The sequence below is a fragment of the Protopterus annectens genome, chromosome 10.part0 (assembly GCF_019279795.1).
Source record: "Protopterus annectens isolate FY-2018-M chromosome 10.part0, PAN1.0, whole genome shotgun sequence".
Taxonomy (NCBI): Eukaryota; Metazoa; Chordata; order Ceratodontiformes; family Protopteridae; genus Protopterus; species Protopterus annectens.
The window spans coordinates 159,059,262-159,082,539 of record NC_056744.1 but is presented as its reverse complement, the minus strand read 5'-3'; the positions used below and the strand labels follow the sequence as shown (position 1 = coordinate 159,082,539).

Sequence of the window (23,278 nt, the reverse complement as noted above, 5' to 3'; positions counted from 1 at the left end):
TCTGCATTCATTGGATGTGCACAGACAACTTCAATTCTACTTGGACAGGACTACACCTCGAAGAAAATCTGAACAATTGCTGGTAGCATTTGCTGCAGGGGCAGAGGGGAAGGCTATTTCAAAACAAACCATTTCTAAATGGATAAGCCATTGCATTCATTTCTGCTATAAGCACCATGGAAAATCTATCCCCCAGGGAATCAGATCTCATTCCACCAGGGCTGCATCTACTTCTGCAGCCTTTCTCAGAAGTGTTCCTACCAGGGATATTCTAAAAGCTGCTACCTGGAGTTCAGTTCATACTTTCACCAAGCATTATCATTTACCAATTTTCTCTAAATCCAGAGCTGGCTTTGCCACTGCTGTCTTGCAGGGCCTTATAGCTGGTCCTAATGCTGTATAAATCCATCCTCCCAACCATAGCTTTGGGAATCTACCCAAATGTAATGACTGCAACAGTGAAACATGAAGAACATAGTACAGCTGTGTACACTTACCATAAATGTAGATGTTCGAGTGTATTCACTGTTGCAGTCCTGGTTACCCTCCCTCCAGCCCCCTGTTTTTCTCTTACTATACCTCTACTTTCTTGTGTATTTGCTTATGGTTGGAGGTATAGTTTTGTGTTTTTAATTTTATTTTGCTCCCCATTTAGGGGGCACCTGACATCTGGGGCAAGAAAAACTGATGTAATGGCGTCAGCTGCATGTTTTATATCCCTGACAACCTGACATCATGGAAGAAGGGACAGCAACTGATGCAGGACCCAAGACTTTGTTAATCAGGCCGACTGAGGGCAACCTGCCAGCAGATTACCCAAATGTAATGACTGCAACAGTGAATACACTCGAACATCTACATTTATGGTAAGTGTATACAACTGTACTTTCTCATTCCTGTCAGACACAAGCTGCAGGCAGCTTGAGAGGGACCCTTCAAAGTGGTAAGGAAGGTCAGTGATGTTAACTACATGGTAGAACTGCTAGACAGGAGCCAGGGGCACTAACTGTACCATGTTAACATGATGAAACCTTAGCATGACAGGGAGGCCCTCGTGCTAAGTATTTACTGTAGGAGTCAGTAGGAGTCTGATTGGGATCCATGACTACAGGGAGCCAGCCAGCAAAGTCCCAAATTACTATGGTAGAGCCTAGGGTTACAGGCATATGGTGGGATAGTGCAGCAATGTACTGGGGTCAGCAATGCCAAGGCAACTGGAACCTCAAGACAGGGAATGGGGTAGCGTATTCCCAGATAGGTTCACTCTCACAAGCAACATTTCTCAGGGATCACTTGAAAAACTAGCTTGAGTTTTCAGGAGGGGAAGAAATGTCACAAAAGAAAATACTGCCAGCCCAGCTATCTAGAATGTTATAAATAATAATATGCCATTAGTGAATATTAATATGATTTATATAGAAGTGTCACAGAAGAAGATACTGCCAGGACAGCTATCTGGAATTTTGTAAATAATCATATGTAATTTGTGAATATCAACATAATTCATATGCATGTCTTACAAATGTATTAGAACTGTATGTTATGTGTATATTAAACTGCTGGTAAAGAAGTGTGTGTTGAACAGGGTCTGTACAGTACTGATCCTAGATGTGTGACCACAGTGTACCCTGTTGGATTAGAACAGAAATGTATATACACTATTGTAGCTGTGTGAATGTATATATTTTTAACAGTGGAAACTGGAACATAGAAGATTAACTTGAAAAACTTCAGGAAAATAGTTGAAATTAAATTGTTTTATAACCATGTAATAAAATAGATGGTTCCAATGCAGCAAGAAGATAGGATGTCTAAAACTAGGGAGCCTTCTGCATTGTTTTGTAAGTGTTTTATTGTTTTATGTATTCCAGCAGTTGCAAAGATCTGAGAGATATGCATTTTTCACAGGGAGATGCTAAAATGCTGGCAGTTTCTAGCAATGGGGGGTTTCACCTAGGATAGTCAGGTGACAAAAGTTATGTCATCATGCAAGTATCCCAGCAGCAACATTTGAGATATTCATTTAAGAACTATCTGAGAGAGAGAGAGAGAGGCACTTTGTATTGTGTCTTTGCCCTGGAAACATCCACTCACCACTTCTGCCTACTTGTTGTTCTGTGAGTATGTTTTTAGGGCATATTAACTATTTTAGATTCAGATAGGAATGTAATAAAGTATAGCTTAGATGTTTTCTTTATTTATTTGAGACTGTCCTGCAATGTTGTTTTAAATATTTCCTGTGAACTGTGATGTAACTGATTACTTACTAAGTATTGTCTTGTTTTTATTATTTATTATTAAATATATATATAAAGTATAAACCTATCATTGTGGCTGATATGTGTGAGATATATTTAAGCTCTGAGAGTACTTGCATATGTATTTGGTGACACTGTGGGCCCCTTCTAATTGCCTGGCTCTTGGTCAAACTACCATTTGGACACTTTTTGCTAAGGGCTTTAAAGTAGCTGATAAAGAGTTGGCTGGTGGCAGTAATAACTACCTTATGGTCTGGGCAAAAGGGGGCATAGCTAGTAAACCTGTGCCAGCCTTTCCCAGGTGTGTGTGTGTGTGTGTGTGTGTGTGTGTGTGTGTGTGTGTGTGTGTGTGTGTGTGTGTGTGTGTGTGTTTGTCAGCTATTTGGGCAGGGATACGAAGCACTGGTTGGACAGAGGGAGTGTTGGAGGACTTGGCTTGGAACCCTGGCTAAGAACTCAGCTCTATAACTGTGCCAGTTGGGAGATTTATAGGGGATCTAGAGAAAAAGGGAGACACCAGCCCCAGACTGCCTGTGGTCTCTGTGTGCTGTTCAGGGAAATAGCACTTTACTGTTTGTGTACTTGTCATCCTCCCAGTGTGTAATCCCCCCCCCCATTGTTGCCAGTGGTGAGGAGTGAGACTCCTTGATTACTGGGCAGTGTTGGGGCATCACAGGATTAAAATAAGTCTTCCTCACTCTAAGCATGTTTATATTTTTTGCTAGCTCAATTATATCCCATTGATTTTTTTTTATTTGAAACTGGAACACTTAGTTTTCTTGAACTAAGCAAAAGGTTTCCCATTTAAAAATAAATTGTAAAGCATGGCTTGCATGGTGTATGCCTGGCTACCTCAAAGGCTGCAGATATTTACAGGGGATGATGACAATACATGATATAACAATACTGGACAAGTCCTGCATTGGAAGGAAATTTCCACCAGATGGCAGTCAAACAGTTTAAAACAAAAATTGGTGAATTGAAAGATTTTTGTCCTTGCAGAATGAATAGCCTAATAGCTGTTATATTTTATATTCCTGGTCCTCTTAGTAGGATATTACTTGAGAGACAGCGAGGTGGTACTTACCACTAGGCTGTTACAGTCTTCCTACTAAAACATGCAGTGATGCCAAAAACTTTGACAGTTTGCTTATCATTGTACAAGGCTTCTCTGTTCTTCATGTTAATGAGACGAAGGCCTAGCTCTCTGCCTGTCTTTCCTCTGATAAATAAAATCCCAGTAACCAATGCAGGCACACCAGGTCACAGATAATTTACCACTGAAATTAGGAGGAATAATGTATATATTTACATGATGTTTTAATTTTAACATGTATACATGTCTATTCCAGTTTAATTTTTTACTCTCCACATGTGTTTGCACTGTCCAAAGTGAATGTATACTTTTGTTCATGTAATTATACCTTTGTTAATTTGTGAAGTTATGTATTTTTATTTTTGTATTCATTCTTTCATGTCTGTTACCCTGAGTCATGGCTAAAAAGGTCATCTAGCCAGTCCACCCTATAAATACATGAATAAGGTGATATAATGGGGGCGGGAGGCTTGCCATCCTTATTCCTGTGTGCTAACCCTAATCTGCCCCTAACACAAAGCCTACGCATTACCTTATGAAAAAAATTTCCCTAATAGTATCACTATTCAAAGGGCATCTGGTATTATTAGAATTTTTTTATTCTTTTTAAATTTACTGATCGGACGAGGGGAGCATTTGCTCTTCTTTTTTAATTGATTTGTTCTCAATAATGTGATTGCTTGGCAAATGTGTTTGTATATCTGCAATGATCGAAGAAAGTGTTGTCCATCCTTTCGTACATCAACATATTTACATATAGTCATATATATGCTAATTCCGTGGTCATGTAGGACAAAGGAAGACAAAATCACTAAAGTAAAAAAAAGCCATTCCTGCACACAAATCAACAAGTCAGGCATTCAGCCAACTGTGATGTTCATCTTCATGGTCAACAACCTAACTTTTTCAATAAAATGGGATGTGGTCCTGTAACCCATGTAGCAAGATACTGAAAATAACTGACCAATATAACATACATTCAAGTAACTTCTATGCACTTTAGTTAAATTTGCACAAGTTATTTCCATAGGGAACAATCAACTCTGTGGTGTTGTGTGGTGGTAGGGAGTGTCATGTTATGTCTTTCATATTCCCACCACTTAAGTAGTTTTAGAGGTTATACAGTGTCAGAGGAGAGGGCATACTTACATTTCCCACTTCCTTGCAGTTTTGCAATCTCAGATGATAATATTTAAACAGAAGAGAAGTGCTAGTCATAATCCGCACCATACAGATGGTGGTGGTGGGTGGGTGTGGAGCAGCCGCTGTGTAAAAATAACGTAACTGTACTTAATGTACTGGGACTAGTCTGATTATATGCCCTTTTGTTCAGTTATTTTCAGCGATGTTTGATAAAAAGACAGCTAAATGTCATGTAATTTCCTTGTTGTACCCATAAGTTATTTCCATTATGCTGCAATTGTAGTTTATTCTCTTGTAATTTTAGCTTGAACATATAAAATGGCTGACCGAACAACACTAAGTGGTAAACATGCTCTGTTCCAATGAGTATTTAGAACTAGTTAAAAACAGCTTTTCCTAACCTTCTTATCACTGTTACAGGTTTCACACTACAAAACCCTCCAAGTATCAGCCTGTCTCTCTTACCCATCTAAAATACCCCCAAAACTTGCTACAGATCAAGCTTTCTGCCATGGTATTCCACCGTCTACAGTCTTATCTGTAAAATGTTATTCGCTGAATTACTTCTTGAACCTATCAATTATCATTGTTAAACAGTGAATTCCTTACCAGCATGTGTATGAACAGAATGCCACTCTTTATTGAGGTGTAACTATTGATTAACCTATTTATTTTCATACCAGTCTCTCCAGCAGGATACACACACACACATATATATATATATATATATATATATATATATATTATATAAATATATATATATATATATATATATATATATATATATAGATCCCTATCACATGGTCAATAGGCCATATGAGTGACACTCATTTGGTCGACAAGCAGTTTTATGCGGGGGGGGTTTGCCCCCCCCCTAACTATATATATCAACTCCAGGTTCGCATATATATTTATATATATATATATCATAGGCTTTTTGCCTATCATCATAAACTTCTTCATTAAAGTTGAATAGATGCATGATTTCTCTTTGCTGTTAGTTACTGTGTTTGTTGCTGTTCCAGGTTGGAGTGATTGGAGAAAATGAGGAATGGGTTCTTGTTCACCAAGTAGTGAATGAACCTGATGCTCGAACTCTGGAGGTCCCTAACCTGAACCCCTACACTTACTACAGGTACAGTACAGACAAATTTGCAGAAGTATGCTAGGTGCGTGTGTGTCTGTGTGTTGTACCATTATGTGGTCCAATTTATGTTTATTTATATGTATAAATCAAGCAGTGCAAGCTTTGGAAGCCATTTGTTAGTGTGTTATTGTCTGGGTGAGAACAAAGAGCACATTCTTCTCTCAAACTCATCAGACTAACTTGGCCTTAAGCTTTATGACCTAGAATAGAGAAACTGAGCCATGTTCTGTAAACATTTGCCCAGGAGGCTTGAGTAACTGTATTCTCAACATTTTTAATTATTGTTAAGGAGATAAAATAAAGAAGCTGATGGGTGCTTTCTGTGTGTGTAAAGCAACACAACTTTTTAAAATGTTTGCTTACCTTTTTATTCTTGCATAATATGTCTTAAAATTGATAATACAGAAATGCTTCTCACTCATATTTCACATTTTACTCTGAAATTCATGTCTTTCACTAGCTGTCCTCCTTTGTTTTTAAAAGTATTTAGGTATAATGGAATATACTCCAGTGCAATGTGTCCCAAACCAAAAATACAAACAAAGTAATTTGTAGTAATCTATTATAGAGTGAATGTGAATCTTCATGCTAAAATGTATTACAAAATTAACTTATTTTAATATTACTACACAAAATAAGTAGAATTAAATTACATGGTTGAGGAAACGTAAACCTGCATACAAATGCAGAAAATAAAGGCAGATGAATTATGTTACATTCTGCAGGGGTAGGGGATGTATTTTGATTCTTGTCTTCATCACTTATCATGAAATGTGTCCTTAATCCTAAGTAATACATTTAATATCTAGCTAACAGCTAATATCAGACCCCCTCATATTCTATGTGTGTATACATATATATGCATTATCTTATGATGAACACTTTTTATGGCATATTGACCTATGTATGTTTAAATGCAATTCATCAGCTGTGAAGGAGTGAAGAAACATGAGCCTGAAGCCCTGCAGGACTTGTGTAAAAGCCCAGTTTGACATTCTGATGGGCTACGTTTCAGTATCTTTTGGTCAACTGTGAGTTGATAAGACAGCCTTTCAGGACTACGGATACAATTGTACATGCATTTTATCTGAAGAGAAAGATCTATAGAGATATACAAAAGGACAGGCAGGTGTAGATATGCATATGTTAGCATAACAAACTAGCTAGCTACATGAGACCACTGTACTGGCAAGTTCATTCTCAGACAACAAAAGTCTTGAGGAAACAACACACCAACCTTATTAACATATGGCAGAGAAGCAAGATAAAACTGATTTCTCTACAAAGTCCAATCTCCCAGCTGTCTGATAAACCAAGTAAATGGCAGCAACTGTTTGACTACTCAAAACATTGAAAATAAACAAAACCAATGTATTTGCATTGGGCAAGGCCACCCACACCCTTGGAAAAAGTAGGAACACATAGAAAGGGTCACTACACTAAAAGGGGTTCATCCCCCACACCCTTGGAGAAAAGAGAATCACACAGAAAGGGTCACTACATTTAAAGGAGTTTGTCCCCACACCACTGGAGAAAAGAAAATCACATAGAAAGGATCACTACACTTAAAGGGGTTCATCCCCCACACCCTTGGAGAAAAGAAAATCACATAGAAAGGATCACTACACTTAAAGGGGTTCATCCCCCACACCCTTGGAGAAAAGAGAAACACTTAAAGGATCTATAGCTTTCCCACTATCCCATTAAAACTGGGATGGTTGCTTTTGACATAATGGTTAAGGACTTTACCTCACAGATATAAGGTATAGGGTTTGGTTCTGATTAGTGGCTAGCCTGTAGTAGTTTGCAGGCTGCTAGCCTAGTATTTACCTATGCAGGCTGCTAGCCTAATATTTACCTACGGAAACAATGAAAAGCACTGCTGCAGAATTATAAACTCAATTAATTATAATCTGACAGGTTAGTGTTCAGTGGATTACATTTCACTGACATGTAGGAGGCTCATATAACTGACCCAGGAACTAATTACATAAAGTAAGGGAGCCATCATTGATCCCAGGAACTATCGCCCTATTAGCCTGACGAGCCTGGTCTGTAAGGCCATGGAAAGTGGATGGGAAATAGGAAATATACCCCAGGGATCACTTTGGTGGCTCTGCTCGACAGGAGCACAGGAAAATAGCTTTCCTGGGTGGCATAAGCCAGGGAACCTTGTTGGCTAGGCTTATGTAGGCCCTTGGGCCGATAGCCTAGTACCCACGTATGAACCTATGGATTATGGGGTCTATATTATATAAGCGAAAGTTTAAAAAAGCGAACGCTGATTGATCGACCTTATGTAAGCGAAAGCTTACAATCTCGAACTGCCAGATCAGCGATTTTTTTTCCTTGGGAAAAAATCGCTGATCCAAAACACATACACACAGCACAAGCACACCAAACAAACAAAAATCCACACACATACACCTAAAAGCTGACACCTAACCCTACACTAAACTATGCACACACCACTAACTATCCACTTACCTTAACCCAAACCCTAACCCTAAGGTCCGTCACTATCGCACACTCACCTCACCCGCTCCCTAACCCTAACTCACCTAAATCCCCTAACCCTCATGTCCACACAATGCACATACCTAACCTGAGCCCTAACCCTAACTCACCTAAACCACCCTAACACTCACATCCACAGAATCGCACACTTACCTGAATCCGACCCGCAACTTTCCACCACAGCACTGAAAATACCGAAGCAACAGAAACGGACAACTGAATTCCTTCCCTAGGAAAAAATTCAGGTTTCTGCTGCTTCGATATTTTTCACTTTCGCTTACATAAGGTCGATCAATCAGCGTTCGCTTTTTTAAGCGTTCGCTGATATAATATAGACCCAGATTATGTTGGTGCCTTTCCCTGAGATTCCTTTCAATTGTTTTATTGTCTGTTTTACTTTTGCTTTGCAGTAGACCAGTACAGAACTCTGAAAAAAATTGGATGTCCTTTTGCCTGTAGTTTTTAAACTGTCTGATTTTAATGGTGCTCACTGACAATGCAACAATACATTTTAGCATATCAGTGTTAAGTATCTGAAAGTAATTCTGGTTTAGATATTATGTGTTTAATGCACCAAAATTAATAAGCTGATCTGTACGTGTCTTACACCATTAGAATGAGTGCCAAGATGCAGCTTTTGGTATCTTCTTCTCTTTTTGCACCTTAAATTTTTTTAAGTTTAAACACAATTATATAAAAGATCCCTAAGATAAAACTATCTCCATCAGGAAGTATGCTATCGCACATGCTCTAGTAATCCAGTAATGCTGTATGCATTCCTTACTTATATCTGTCTGTATGTAGTCTCTTGTAGTCTATTATTTTTATACCAACACCTTTACTATATGCAATGTTTGGGAACGAAGTACAATAATGAAGGCGCATTACAGACATAACCACTGTCTGGCTACAGGAAAATTACTGTGGAATATATCTACTGATGTTCTTCGTGTTTCACTGTTGCAGTCATCACATTTGGGTTATCTGCTTGCAGTAGCCCTCAGTCGGCCTGATTGACAAAGTCTTGGGTCTTGCGTTGGTTGCTGTCCCTTCTTCCATGATGTCAGGTTGCCAGGGGTATAAAACATGCAGCCGATGCCATTACATCAGTCTTTCTTGCCGTGCGGTGTCCGAAACAGAAACAGTTCGCAAGTGCCGGTTGGCCGACTCCTGAAATTTTCATTTTCAAGTTTCAGAACCGAAGTCTTCAATTAAAAGCTAAGTATCCCATTGGGGAAACTTTTTCTTGCTCTAAACCGATGTCAGTAAAAGTAAATAATTGCATTACTTGTGGAAAGCAAATACCTCATAAAGATTTTCATTCTTACTGTATTCCTTGCCTAGGCCCTGACCACGGCGTACCTCGCTGTCAGTCTTGTGCCTTATTTAAACCACGAACTATCCATCGTCGATATATATTTGCTGCTAAATATTTTGGTGCTCGGTTCAATTACCCTGATATGCCTTTGGTAAGCCATCCGACTACTGACATTCCGAAAAAATGCAAAGATAAAGACAGAGACAGGCCGTCTAGGTCCAAAGCTGCCGACAACCCTTCTCCAGTTTGCCGGTACTCAATGAGGTGCTTTTGCAGCCCCTGATACCCGCTACTTCAGATTTGCAGGCCTCTACTGAGACCCATTCGGAGTCCGGTATGCCGCAAGATGCTTCAACTGTGGAACCTGCAGATGTCTCTACCTTGGATGGGTCCGGAGCCACTGTGCAGGCACCGGCTTCTGAGGGTGTATTCAGGCCTACTAACTTGCATATTAAACCAATGCCATCTTCTTCTTCAAGGCCTAAATCTTGAACCATGCCTAGAAAACTGACGCCCAGACCACATGGTCAGGCCTCTGTGCCTAAAAAACAAATGATAAGAATGGCTGAAGACCTTATTACTTTAACCAGGGGAAGCCAGCCTTCGCCCTCTAAGAGACCTAGGACTGAGTTGGCTTATGATTCTTCTGGCCAGGATTCTGAATTGTCTGTTTCCTCTGATGACCAGGATTTACCCTTATCTACCTATGAGGATTCTGATGCTGAGGACTCTATTCCCTCTGCTTCTCCCCCAGAGGATTTCTCTTTTGGTGAAACTTTGCATACTCTCAGGAAGCATTTTCATTCAGAAAGTCAGGATTTGTCTGATTCTAAAAAGAGGCTTAGGGATTTCTTACTCCTGACCCAGCAAAGGCCTTTAGCCATACCTCCTGTACTAGACATTGTTGATGATGCCTTTTCGGAATCTAGCTTGGCCCCTGACTCTTTACCTCCTGCTCCCAGAAAACCTAATAGATATTACAGGGTCCCTGACTCTCACAAGTTCCTTTTTAAAAATCCTACTGCGGATCCTGAGACCATTTCCCAGGGACCCAAGGGCATTAAAGCTACTACTGCCAAAAATCCTACCCCCTCTGATAGAGATTCCAGGGCACTGGATAGATGGGGTAAGAAGGTCTACACTTCTGCAACTTTTGCCATTAGGGCCTTAAACTGTCAGTTTCATATGTTTAAATATCAGCAGCATATTATTGGATTGCTTAAACAGAAAATGATGTTGTTTCCTGATTGTGCTGAAAATAAGGATTTACAGGATTTACTGCACTCAGCTGAACAAGTTGGAAAACATACTTTGCAGTGTGGTTTTGATTCACTAGAGGCATCTTGCAGGGCTGCTGTGACTGGGTCTGTACTTAGATGGCATGCTTGGCTTAAGGAGCAATCCTTGCCAGATCATGTTAAAGCGAAATTACTGGATGCTCCCTTAAATCAGGACCGCCTGTTTGGCAACAAGGCAGAAGAAGTTCTTAAAAAGATGGAGGAAAAAGCTAAATCTATGCAAACTGTTAAAGATTTTTACAAGTACAACCTCCAAGGTTTAGTAGGCATTGGCCTTCCAAGAACTGGTCCTTTCCTGCCTCTTCCAGACCTTCTCAGTCCAAACCCAGATCCAGCAGAGCACCTAGGCTTCAGTCCCAGGGTACGCACATGACTAAGCAGTGGGGAGCCTCCACTTCCAAATATCGGAGTAATAAAACTCCCCCCTATGGTAAACTGTCTCAATTACTTCTTTTTAAAACTTCCAAGCACTTCTCAACTGAATGCCCCCTTTGGGAGGAAAGATTGCTCTGCAGGCCAAAAACTGGGAACTCATTACCCAGGACAAATGGGTTTTAAATATAGTGTCCCAGGGATACAGATCTCACTTCCACACATTACCAACACCAAGCAGGTGGCCAGATCTACCCCCAAATCAGTGGGCAGAGGCCTAAAAGCAAGTACTTTTTCTCTTCAGCATGGGGGCTATTCAATTGGTACCAGAAGAGGAAAAGGGACAAGGTTTCTACTCGAGACGTTTTCTGGTACCCAGAAACGATAATTCATGGTGTCCTATCCTGGACCTGTCTACTCTAAACACCTTTTTGGTGATTCCAAGATTCAAGATGCTGACTCTTCACCAGTTGCTTCCTATGCTAGGCAAAGATGCCTGGTTGGCAACACTAGATTTAAAGGAAGCATACTTGCACATCCCAATCAAAGAATCTTGCAGAAGATACCTACACTTCAAAGCAAGCTACACACACTATTAGTTCTCTGCATTGCCCATTGGCTTATCTACTGCGCTCAGAGTATTCACAAAGTGCCTAGCTCCAGTTATTACATTTTGCAGGCAAAGAAATATTCAAATATACCCATACCTGGACGATTGTCTAATTCAGGCAGAAAGCCAGGACATACTTTTGAATCATCTGGCTTTTGTACAAATGGTGCTAACTTGTCTGGGGTACACCATAAACAAAAAGAAATCACACCTGGTACCCTGTCACCAAATAATATTCCTGGGAGCAAGCTTGAATACAACTTCCTAGATGGCTCTCCTCATGCCAGAGAACCAAATTCATTTGACAACCTACTTCAAACAAGTGGCCACAAAAACCCTGCTATGTGCAAGGCAAATACTACAAGCCTTGGGGTTCATGGCCTCCTGCATTCTTATAATTCCATATGGAAGACTGCATATGAGTAAACTACAATGGTATCTAAAACGCCTATGGTGTCAACATTCTCAGGAGCTAGAAGCAATGATTCCTGTCATACCTTGCCTACGCCTAGAGTTCCTTTGGTGGCCAGAGGCCTGCCACCAAAACAAGGGACTACCTTTCACATCACCTCCTGCCACCCAAACCCTAACAACAGATGCATCAGACTGTGCATGGGGAGCTCACCTGGCAGGGAAGTGCATTCAGGGCAAATGGACCCCAAGTCAAATGCACCTGCATATCAATCAGTAAGAAATGTTAGCTGTACAGAATGCTCTGACAGCCTTCAAGGGCCACATTCTTCCAGGACAACTAATGGTAAAGACTGACAACACCACTGTTATGTGGTACATAAACAAGCAGGGGGGTACACATTCTTACCCCCTCTGCAGACTAGCCGTAGCATTGTGGAACACAGCCCTGAGCTACCAAGTGCATCTACAGGCTCAATTCCTGCCAGGAAAACTAAATGTACTGGCAGACGAACTAAGCAGAAATCTCATGGACCCACACGAGTGGAAACTAGAACCAAGGATTTTCAACATGTTGACAAAGCAAATGGGGGAGCCCAGATATAGACCTGTTTGCCTCCCCACAGAACTATCAATTGGACAAATTTTGCACAAGGACTCTCCGCAAACAAGCTTGGAAAGTGGATGCTCTGTCCTTCAGCCGGAAAAACCTTTCAGTTTATGCCTTTCCTCCCCCGCCTCTGCTCTGTAAAGTATTACTAAAGACCAAGCAAAACAAACCAAGGATGATTTTGAATGCACCAGACCAGCCACGACAACACTGGTACCCCCCTCTTGCGCAGTGTGTCACCATTGGCCCCTTGGCACCTGCCTCAGACTCCTGCCCTATTGTCTCAGCAGGAGAACTGGATTCTGCACCCTCAGCTTCAAACACTGAACCTAGCAGCCTGGCTAATTACCTAATCTCTCCTTTACCATCCCTTAGTAAACCAGTGATGGATATCATTTTAGAGGCAAGGAGGCCCAGTACTAGAAAATCTTATGATGAAAAATGGAAAAGATTCTGTGCCTGGAACCACTCTCAAGGGATGAGCACAGCAGTGCCCAATTTACCTCAGATTTTACAATACTTAACTGAGATGCTTCACAAGGGCCTGTCTTTCCCCTCCATCAAAATTCACGGCTCAGCCATTTCAGCTCATTATAACACAGAACCTCCCCTCTTCTCTCATCCACTGCTAAAGCAGTTCTTCAGAGGGGCCAAAAATTTACGACCACCCAGGAGAGCTCCAACCCCAGCCTGGGACCTTAACTTTGTATTGGAGAAACTCATTCTTCCTCCTTTTGAGCCAGCTGCTACTACAGACTTAAAATTCCTTTCTTGGAAAACATCTTTCCTTTTAGCAATCACTTCAGCAAGAAGGGTATCTGAATTACAGGCCCTTATGGCAGTGGAGCCTTTCATCATCTTTCATGTGGACAGGGTGTCCCTGAGGACCAATCCATCCTTCATGCCAAGGTGGTATCCAGTGTGGCCCTTAATAATTCCATTTATTTGCCAGACTTGTTTCCTAAATCCACAGAACAAAGGGGAATGGATACTGCACTCCTTAGATGTGCGCAGACAACTTAGATTCTACTTGGACAGAACTAAACCTCAAAGAAAATCTGAACAACTGCTGGTGGAATTTGCTTCAGGGGCAGGGGGGAAGGCTATTTCAAAACTAACCATTTCCAAATAGATAGGCCATTGCATTCATTTCTGCTACAAGCACCATGGAAAACCTATCCCACAGGGGATCAGACCCCACTCTACCAGGGCTGCATCTACCTCTACAGCCTTTCTCAGAGGTGTCCCTACCAGGGACATCCTAGAAGCTGCTACCTAGAGTTCTGTACATACTTTCACCAAGCATTACCATATGCCAATTTTCTCTAAATCCAGAGCTGGCTTTACCACTGCAGTCTTGCAGAGCCTTATAGCTGGTCCTAATGCTATCTAAATTCCTCCTCCCATCCTTAGCTTTGGGAATCTACCTAAATGTGATGACTGCAACAGTGAAACATGAAGAACATAGTACAGTTGTGTGCACTTACCATAAATGTAGATGTTCAAGTGTATTCACTGTTGCAGTCTTGGTTACCCTCCCTCCAGCCCCCTTACTTCTTTTGGCTATACCTCTACTTTCCTTTACTATGCTCAAAAGCTTTTTGGTGTATTTGCTTTTTTGTTGGAGGTATAACCTTGTATATGTATAGATTTAATTGCTTCCCATTAGAAGGGCACCTGATATCTGGGGCAAGAAAAACTGATGTAATGGCTTCGGCTGTATGTTTTATACCCCTGACGACCTGACATCACGGAAGAAGGGACAGCAACTGACGCAGGACCCAAGACTTTGTTAATCAGGCCAACTGAGGGCAACTGCAAGCAGATAACCGAAATGTGGTGACTGCAACAGTGAATACACTTGAACATCTACATTTATGGTAAGTGTACACAATAGTACTCTTTAGTGTACCCATTCCAGAACTCTAAAATGAATAGCTCTGGAACTGTAGAAAAGAGCGAATAAGAATCCTACATTCTCAGGCAGAGAAAAGACAGCTGTGTGAAAAAAAACTTCTGCTTTATTTTGAAAATGTATCTCTGGCACCAAGTAACTTGTCTCAAAAAGGTCTCCATAATCAGTTAACAAACAAATAAATAAAGCTTGATAGTGACACTGAAAGATGGGTGTTTGGTGGACTTTTCATAGAGTGTGAAAAATTGCATTCTTTCCAAATCATGGAAATGTAGTATTGAGTGTCGGGGGCAAATAAATGCCAAATTCTGCTATGCCTTATTAAATCATATATAATGTCCTGCTTTTGGCTTTCTATCTCTTAGTTCATTCATATTGCTGCTTGCTTACTTGCCATGTGACAAGAACAACTGAAATACAAGCAGTGTTCTTTTTTTTACTGAAGCATGTCTGATTTATCCTTGTTGTATGCAATGTGCATATCTCCTGAACTTCAAGAAAACAGCACAGATAATTATAGTCAATAAGTGTTGTATGTTAGTGACAATACAGTAAATAACATTTTTTGCACTGCTTAAAAAGATTTAGATTTGAGAATTCAGTCATGTATTTCATCTTTTTAAATATAAATCATTAGTAGCTCATTATTACACCTATGAATTAATTTTCAATATTTATCATTATTTTTTAATCCACAGTTTTCGAATGAGACAAGTGAACATAGTTGGCAGCAGCCCACCAAGTCAACCTTCCCGCAAAGTTCGGACACTGCAGGCTCCTCCAGACATGGCTCCTGCCAATGTCACTCTGCGCACAGCCAGCGAGACTAGTCTCTGGCTACGTTGGGTGGTGAGTAATCAGATATTAAATGGGATGGGCTCAGCATAGTGGAATGGAGAAGCTTAATTTCAATCACTAATATCACGTGACTGCTCACACTGAGCATTAATCTGATGGAATTCATTCTGCAGTGATACAACACTAGAATTATTTGTAGATCTACCTTGGCCCAGGTCTTTTTTAGATTAATGCTACCTGTCTTGTGCAGTGAGAGTAATGCATTCCGTTCCCAGCTTTATTTGAGCAGCAGGGCTGATTTAGAACAAATGAGGGGGGGCTACTCCCCATGCTGTGCCTCTTCCTTCCTTTCTTTTTTATAACTTTCTTAACTGAAAGGGTGGTCTGTGTTTGAAATGCAGGACTACCTTTTTGAATGGTGAACTGCAATTAGAGGGGAAACAATTTATATGAACAGCAATAGATGTGGAAGTGGGTGGAATGCAAGGGCAGTTGTTTATAGGGTAGCTAGTTAATCAGATGAACTCCCTGGACTTGCTACCTTCTTTTTCAACTTTCCTTTTAACTGTATGATATGCTGATAGTCTGCTGCTATTTTGTTTTACAAGCAAAACTCAGATACATAGAATTACCATATTTTATTCTGGCATTTGTTACAGAAAATGTATTTTGTTTTTTCCTGATCTGAGGAGTTAATCAAATACTATAATTCATGTGCACTGTTCCTTAAAAAAGTATTAATGTCTTTTTCTCTCAGCCTCTTCCAGAGGCAGAATACAATGGTAATCCAGAGTCTGTGGGATACAGGATCAAATATTATCGGCTGGACAGACAAGGTCGGACTATGACTCACATCATCACTGACCGAATGGAGCGAGAGTACACTATTGAAGACTTAGAGGAGTGGACAGAATATGAGGTTCGGGTTCAGGCATTTAATACCATTGGAGCTGGGCCCTGGAGTCCAGTTGTTGTTGGACGAACAAGAGAATCAGGTAAATAAAATTTCATATTATCAGAATCTACATGAATGATCTATGTATCAGGAAGAATTGCCTGATTAACTACTTTGCGGATTGTGTGCATTACTTGATTCTTGGTGCCTTTCTTAAGCATTTTTACCATAGGAAGCCAATATACATGAATAGGCAGTCATCTTCATCAGGCATTAATCTCTGCATATTAGTACCTTAACTTGACTTAAAAGAAAAAGTCATGGACATTCAGAATTGCCATTTAGCTAAAACACCTGATGTCCTTAAAGAGTAATTTGCATATAGCCCATGTTGTCTTTAGTACAAAATGTTTAAGGAATCAAACAGTGCAAAGCCTAGCTTTGCTAGATTTTTCTTTTTGTTTTTTAACCAATTGATTTTTCTCTGTGACCTTTTTACTCATTGTTTTAATTTGTTAGTTGGGATATTCTGCAGTCACACTAAGATTTATGAATATCAGTTGGGTATGACAACCCTGTGTTTCCAAATGCTAGTCAAACATTTCACTTGTGCTGTGTTGATGATGCCATAATAAGACAGAGACATGTATGTCTACAGCTAGGGGGGTTTGGCTTTATTGGCCTGAATGTTTCCATACATCAAATTAAAAGAAAAAGGCATGGACATTCAGAAATGCCATTTAGCTGAAACACCCGATGTCCTTAAAGTTATTTGCATCTATCCCATGTTGCCTTTAATATAAGAAGTTTAAGGAATCGCATAGTGGGAAGCCTAGCTTTACTACATTTTTCTTTTTGTTTTTTAACCAATTGTTTTTTTCTGTGTGGCCTTTTTACTCAGTTTAACTTGAGGTAAGTAATCAGCTGACAGGGAGGGGACCAGCACTCAGTTTTTAAAGTGTGTGTGTGTGTGTGTGTGTGTTATAGAAGAACTTACTGGCATACCTCTCAACTGTCCAGATTTTCTCAGAATGTCCAGATTTTTGTGTCATATTTTTAGTCTGTTTCTCATAAAATTGTGTTTTTCTAGCAAATCTTTGGCAAATAATTGAAGACTGAAGTCAGAAAATAATCACAGATATTTCAGTTTCAGACTTCATATGCTTCAGAAAAATAATGCCAATGCAAAACCTGTTGTTTTATTAGCTTTCTAAGTTTGTAACAGCAATATTTCAAAATTGTCCTTATTTTTGGGCCTCTGTCCCTCCATTTATGGCTTTGTCCAGATATCAAGCACTAAGAAGTGGAGAGGTATGCTTAGTGCTGTTTGTTGTCACTCATACTTGGGCTATGAGACTGCATGGCTACATGAGATTTCCATCTAATTATTACAAATTATAATACTGATGAGCACAGACTGATGCATGGTGTCAAAGCCATGGTCTCAAGCTAAATGCAAAAAAATGGGTAGTAATCCCCTTTGGAAAAAACAGAGTACCCGCAAGCTACAACATAGTAGGTAATCCCCTGAAATCTGAAGAAGAAATAAGGGATCTAGGGACCCAAGCAGATAGTCAGCTTTCCTTTGATAACCATGTTGCCAAAGTGGTTAGAAAATCCTTCTATGTGACCCATCTGATCACGAAAGGGTTCGCATCAAGATCTAAGGATGTAATGGTGCCCCTCTACTCTTCCCTCATCAGACCCATTATTGAGTACAATGCACCAATTGGAATGTACCTGGCTAGACATCTCCAGCAGCTGGAAAGACCACAGAGGTACCTAACCAAGAGGATTACTGGCCTCAAACAGTTGCCCTATGCAGCACGATTGAAAAGCTAAGACTGTTCTCTGTTGCATACCGCTTTCTCAGAGGTGATCTCTGTCTAATGTACAGAGCCATGTCCAACCCAGAATTGTTGAACATGCTCCATCTTAGCAAAACCAAATCTACTCGAGCTACACACTCTAGGGATATAAACCTCAACACAACAATGAATAGAACATGCTGGAGGATAGATTCCTTGAGAGGCTTCCCTTACTATGGAACAGGGTCCCGATCTACATAAGACAGAGCCCCTCACTATCACTCTTCAAGAGGAACCTTGATGAGTGGATGGGTAACAGAAAGTTCACACCGGGGATCACACCAACAGCACTACTAGATAGGGGCCAAGGGTACTAGGTGCTAGTACAAGGGTCTAGGGAACTACTAAAGGGGCGGTGAATACCGCATAATGTGGCTGGGCTAATATATGCCTTCGGGCAGATAGCCCAGTACCAACCTATGAACCTATGAACAAGAAAAGTCCAGCCAAGCTAGATTTTTCACTGTGTGATACCTTAAACCTCTTGTAATGGAGGCCCATAGAATATATGCAAAATAACCCCCTTAAGGGCATACAGTGCTTCAGCTACATGATTTCTGAATGCCCATGACTAAATCACTAAGTATATTTCAGGTGTGATAGAATAAACTTTTTAAAGATGAATATGAATGTTCTCTTCTGGGAACTCTGGGCCTAATCCCTCAGCTGTCTTATTGTTAGGACAGTAGTGGCCTGTCACAGTTGATTGTTATACCCCACTGTATTCTTTTTAAACTTTGCCTCAGTGATTACTAGGTTACAGTTTTTAGACCAGCTATCTACACTGGAGTCCATTACATCCATAAGTATGGTCATATCATCTATTTTGCTTTACAATTAATGTTTTTTTCTTTCCTGTGGTTCTTAGGCTATTAAGCCTGCATTCATTTATCCTTCACAGGATACGTCATACAGCTATGTAATGGTTCCTATTATATATATGTCCTCTGTGAGGTCCAAGAAAGGGAAAACACTCGATTTTCTCTAACCAGAATTTTGTTATCAGGAAATAAGATGTGATCTATCTTTAATATTTTGTGATAATGACTGTAAGCAGTGAAGTTATGGAACCACCACCAGATGATTCAGTTTCCCCATTTCTCAGCCTGGTAGCCTATAAAAGAGTACAGTGAGATAGACTTTGCATGCTGTGGAATCAGTATTGTGAACTTGTTCCGAGTTATGGTATTACTAAAAAGTATCCACCAGGTGGCAGACAACAATCAGGATGAGGTTCCTCATACCTCATAGCAACTATTACACACCTCTAAAAGCAGCGTAATGGTTAGGTTTTGCACTATACAAACAAAACACTTAGGTTTATCTTTTTTTCCAATTTTGGAGTGTAATCATAGAGTTCCATGCAGTACAGAAGTGTTTACAATGTATCAAAGAAGTACTTGATTAAAGTAGCATAACTTCAAGACTGGTTTGTTTTGGTGGACAGCATTTCCTTGTAGCTTTCATAAACTTACACATTTTTTATCAGATTTGGATAACATCACACAGTGGCCATTTACAAACTTAAGGTTGTAAACACCTAAAAATGGGTATTCTGAAAGTTTGTACTAACATATTACTGACTCCAAGAGTAATGCATTTGCGTGTAATTCAGGGAACATTTCCATGTAATTTTAATGAAAGCTCATGAAAATATGCTATCCTTATATTTTTTCCCTAAAGGTGAGTGACTACAAAATCACCTGGTAAGAGAACTTTACAATGACACTTCGGTGTTTGTGCTCCAGGCCGTAAAATCAGTATTATACTATGACAGGCCACTACTGTCCTAACAATAAGACAGCTGAGGGATTAGGCCCAGAGTTCCCAGAAGAGAACATACAGAGGTACAGTATACTAACGTCGAAAAAGGGCATAGCAAAATTAATTTAGAATGGGTGGCGAAAGCCAAACATACTCTGGCTAGGCTTATAAATGCCCTAGGGCAGATAGCCTAGTGTGAACCTATGAACCTATTCTGAATGATTTGTCCCCACATGCTTCTATCTGCAAAGGTTATACACTAGTATTTAATTTGGCAAACATTTTCTTGTAATTTTTCAAGATATAAACTTGTGTGGACAAATCTGCACAATGCCATCTGCAGGACTTTCCTTGTATACTTTCCCACTCCCACAGTCATGCCTAGTATCAATTTACTAGGGGTCCCTCCTCCTCTCACCTCCAGAATTTATGTTCGCTGCTTCATGTTCAAGGTCATCTGCACCCCAACCTTTAAAATCCATGTTGACTGACTGATGCTTAGGGTCACTTCCTCCCTGCTGCTAGACTAATGCTCACTACTTATTGACCAGGATGACCCTCTCACCACATATACAAAGAAACAGGTCCCAAACCTGTGTTCACTATTTGTTATCTAAGGTCGGTCAGTGCCATCTGACCTAAATTTATCCCCAGTGCTTGTTTTTTCAGGGTCAGTCCCCCCCCCCTTCTGAAATTACTTTCAGTGCTCAACTTTTAAGTAACTGCACCTGGTACCTCACGACGCCAAGATCTAATTTTTGTTCCTCATGTCCAGTTACTATATTTATGACTGTCATGTTTTCCATCATTCAGTGCCAGTTTATTGAGAGTACTGGTTTCCTCAATTTCTGTATATCTGCTTTATGGTTACTCCATATTCTGTGCGCATGTTATAACTTTGCCTTTGCTACTTAGGTCTTTGCTGAAGTGCCTATAGAGATCAGTTTGCTTATCCAGTTATCAAATCCTTGCATACATAAAATATTTGTACAGACATCAAGGGTGTTAAAGACGTAGACAGGGTGCATACATTTTCTCTTACAATTTTCTAAGAAAGGTTTTCTGGTGACGTACAAAAGACTTCAGGTCAAAGCAGTTTAAATGGTGCATGTATTTGAGAGCTGTCAACATTTTTTTTGTTATACATACATGTATTACAGTATTTTAATATGAAAAAAATGAATACATGAGCAACTAGCATGCAAAAATAGAGGATTATAAAGGTATTAACTGAAGCACGAAGCCACAGTGCACTCTTGTTAAGAAGGTTGCATAAAGAAATGAAGTGCTATAGAGTTCTCTACAAAAGGTATAAGCAGGGGGATTATAAGCTTGGAATGCTGAATTAGCTCATCTTAGTTTAGCTTATTTATTAGATGTATTGACTCTTATTGCCACTATTATAACTGGTGAATTTTCCCAAACTTCATTTGGTGTTTTATGTTATTATTCAAGTTCATTTCTTTATATGGATCTGCAGTATTTTTTTTGTTGCTGTTGATTTTGTTCCCTTTCTGAAACGGATTCATGCACATTTATTTCTTGTAAATTAACTGAAACGAGCCAAACTGTGACTTATTACAGATTTTTTGTATATGCTGCTGCTAATTCAGTTTTTCCCTTTCCCCAGTCGTATTGCTGCATCTGATTACCAGTTCAAGTCCTCAGTCATCACTGCTGAATGTTTGTTAAAGTATGTTTTAGTACTGTTGTGCCATTGTGATGAAGTCAGATTGTGTACACACAGCAGTGATTTATTCTGTAAAACTAAGGCAGTACTGCTGGTTAGGTGTATTTGTACAACTCGTAGTACATATAATTTAGTCCATTTTTGTCAAGACATAATTTAAACCCAATCCAGCTAACCATAAAACTTCAAATATATTTTATATGTAACCTGAAGCTCCCTTGCAATCCCTTTCTTAATATAACAATCTCAGTTACACAGTCTGTAATGTAGGATGCATCTTATACATGTGTATGATACTTCCTATCTTATGCATGTGTAAGCACCCCTTATCCATGAATATGGGATGCTATTAAATGCTTGTTTGTAATCTAGCCATAACAGAATTAGATCTTCACCTTTTTTACAATTCTCTATTATGGCTTTATTAGCAACAAATGATCCTTTATTCCATAAGAATTTCTTTTGTTACCCTTTAGTTCTGTTGCCATGATTGAGTATTTTTCCATATGAGTATAAATTCTGCCCACATCAGTTCCAGTATATAGTTTGTACGTCATCAGAAGGCAAGTTTTAGGATGGCTTACAGGTTAAATCTTAAGGAATCTATCTCCCATGTGAGAATAGTGCTAATGTGTGAGGTTATCAGTACGTTATTTAATGTGTTTCTTTCTATATGAGATGATGTCTGGTTTTATAGTATGTCATTTCTGCAATGTAACTATTTATTGGAAATTCCAGACCTACAACAATAACAGGTGTGCTTTGCCAATAGTGTCGTAATCTTGGATTAACTGCACACAAAGCTGGTAACTGACTAACGTTGACTAAACAAGTATAAGACTGTTAATCTTCTCTTTTAAACCTGTCCAACTTGTACCGCCTACAGGTTCATTCTGTTTGCCAGTAATGAGGTCACTTGATCTGTTAGGTAACACAGAGATTAAACATTGGACACATTTCTTGCTGTATCCTGCATTTTAAAAAGAAAAAAAATAAATAATAATATTTTGTGAGCTTTCTTGGAATAACACATTACATAAATTCTGAATTGTTCACAAAAATTCTGAATTGTTCGCATTTATTTATTTATTTATTTATTTATTTCCAGTTTGATGACCGGGGATGTCCACTGGGCTTAGAGAGTCCCGAAGAGAAAAGCTCCATGTTACAAAGTTTAGATACAGAAACAATATAGAAAAGAAGAACAATTTACAGTTATGTTTCATGCTAGACAGTAGGTGTAATTTTTTAGGTACATGTTACCTTTAGATACAGACACAATATTATTAATGAACAATTTATAGTTACATTTCATGTTAGAGAGCAGGTGTAAATTCTTAGGTACAGGGTACAAATTTGATATTTACAATATGTACATATGTGTGGTTAATTAATAATTAATTAACACATAATTAGCTGCTTTGCCACTCTCCTCCATTTTATTTGTTTTGTCATACTTTCGTCTGTTCCTGGGTTGCTGTCTATACTGTGTATATCATAGGAGATTACTAGGCTATTGGTCCTAGGGCTTTTACAAGCCTAGCCATGGTATACCCTTGTTCCCTTAC

The 23,278-nt window shown here is 39.6% G+C and overlaps 1 protein-coding gene across 1 annotated transcript in view; it reads left to right on the top strand.

Moving 5' to 3' along the window:
- SDK2 (sidekick cell adhesion molecule 2) overlaps positions 1 to 23,278 on the top strand; it is a 1,526,639-nt gene that overhangs the window by 989,016 nt on the left and 514,345 nt on the right. Inside the window, exons 22-24 of the mRNA XM_044085131.1 lie at positions 5,523 to 5,632; positions 15,394 to 15,544; positions 16,251 to 16,488. Of these exons, the coding sequence (XP_043941066.1) occupies positions 5,523 to 5,632; positions 15,394 to 15,544; positions 16,251 to 16,488 (499 nt within the window). The remainder of the gene's footprint in view (positions 1 to 5,522; positions 5,633 to 15,393; positions 15,545 to 16,250; positions 16,489 to 23,278) is intronic.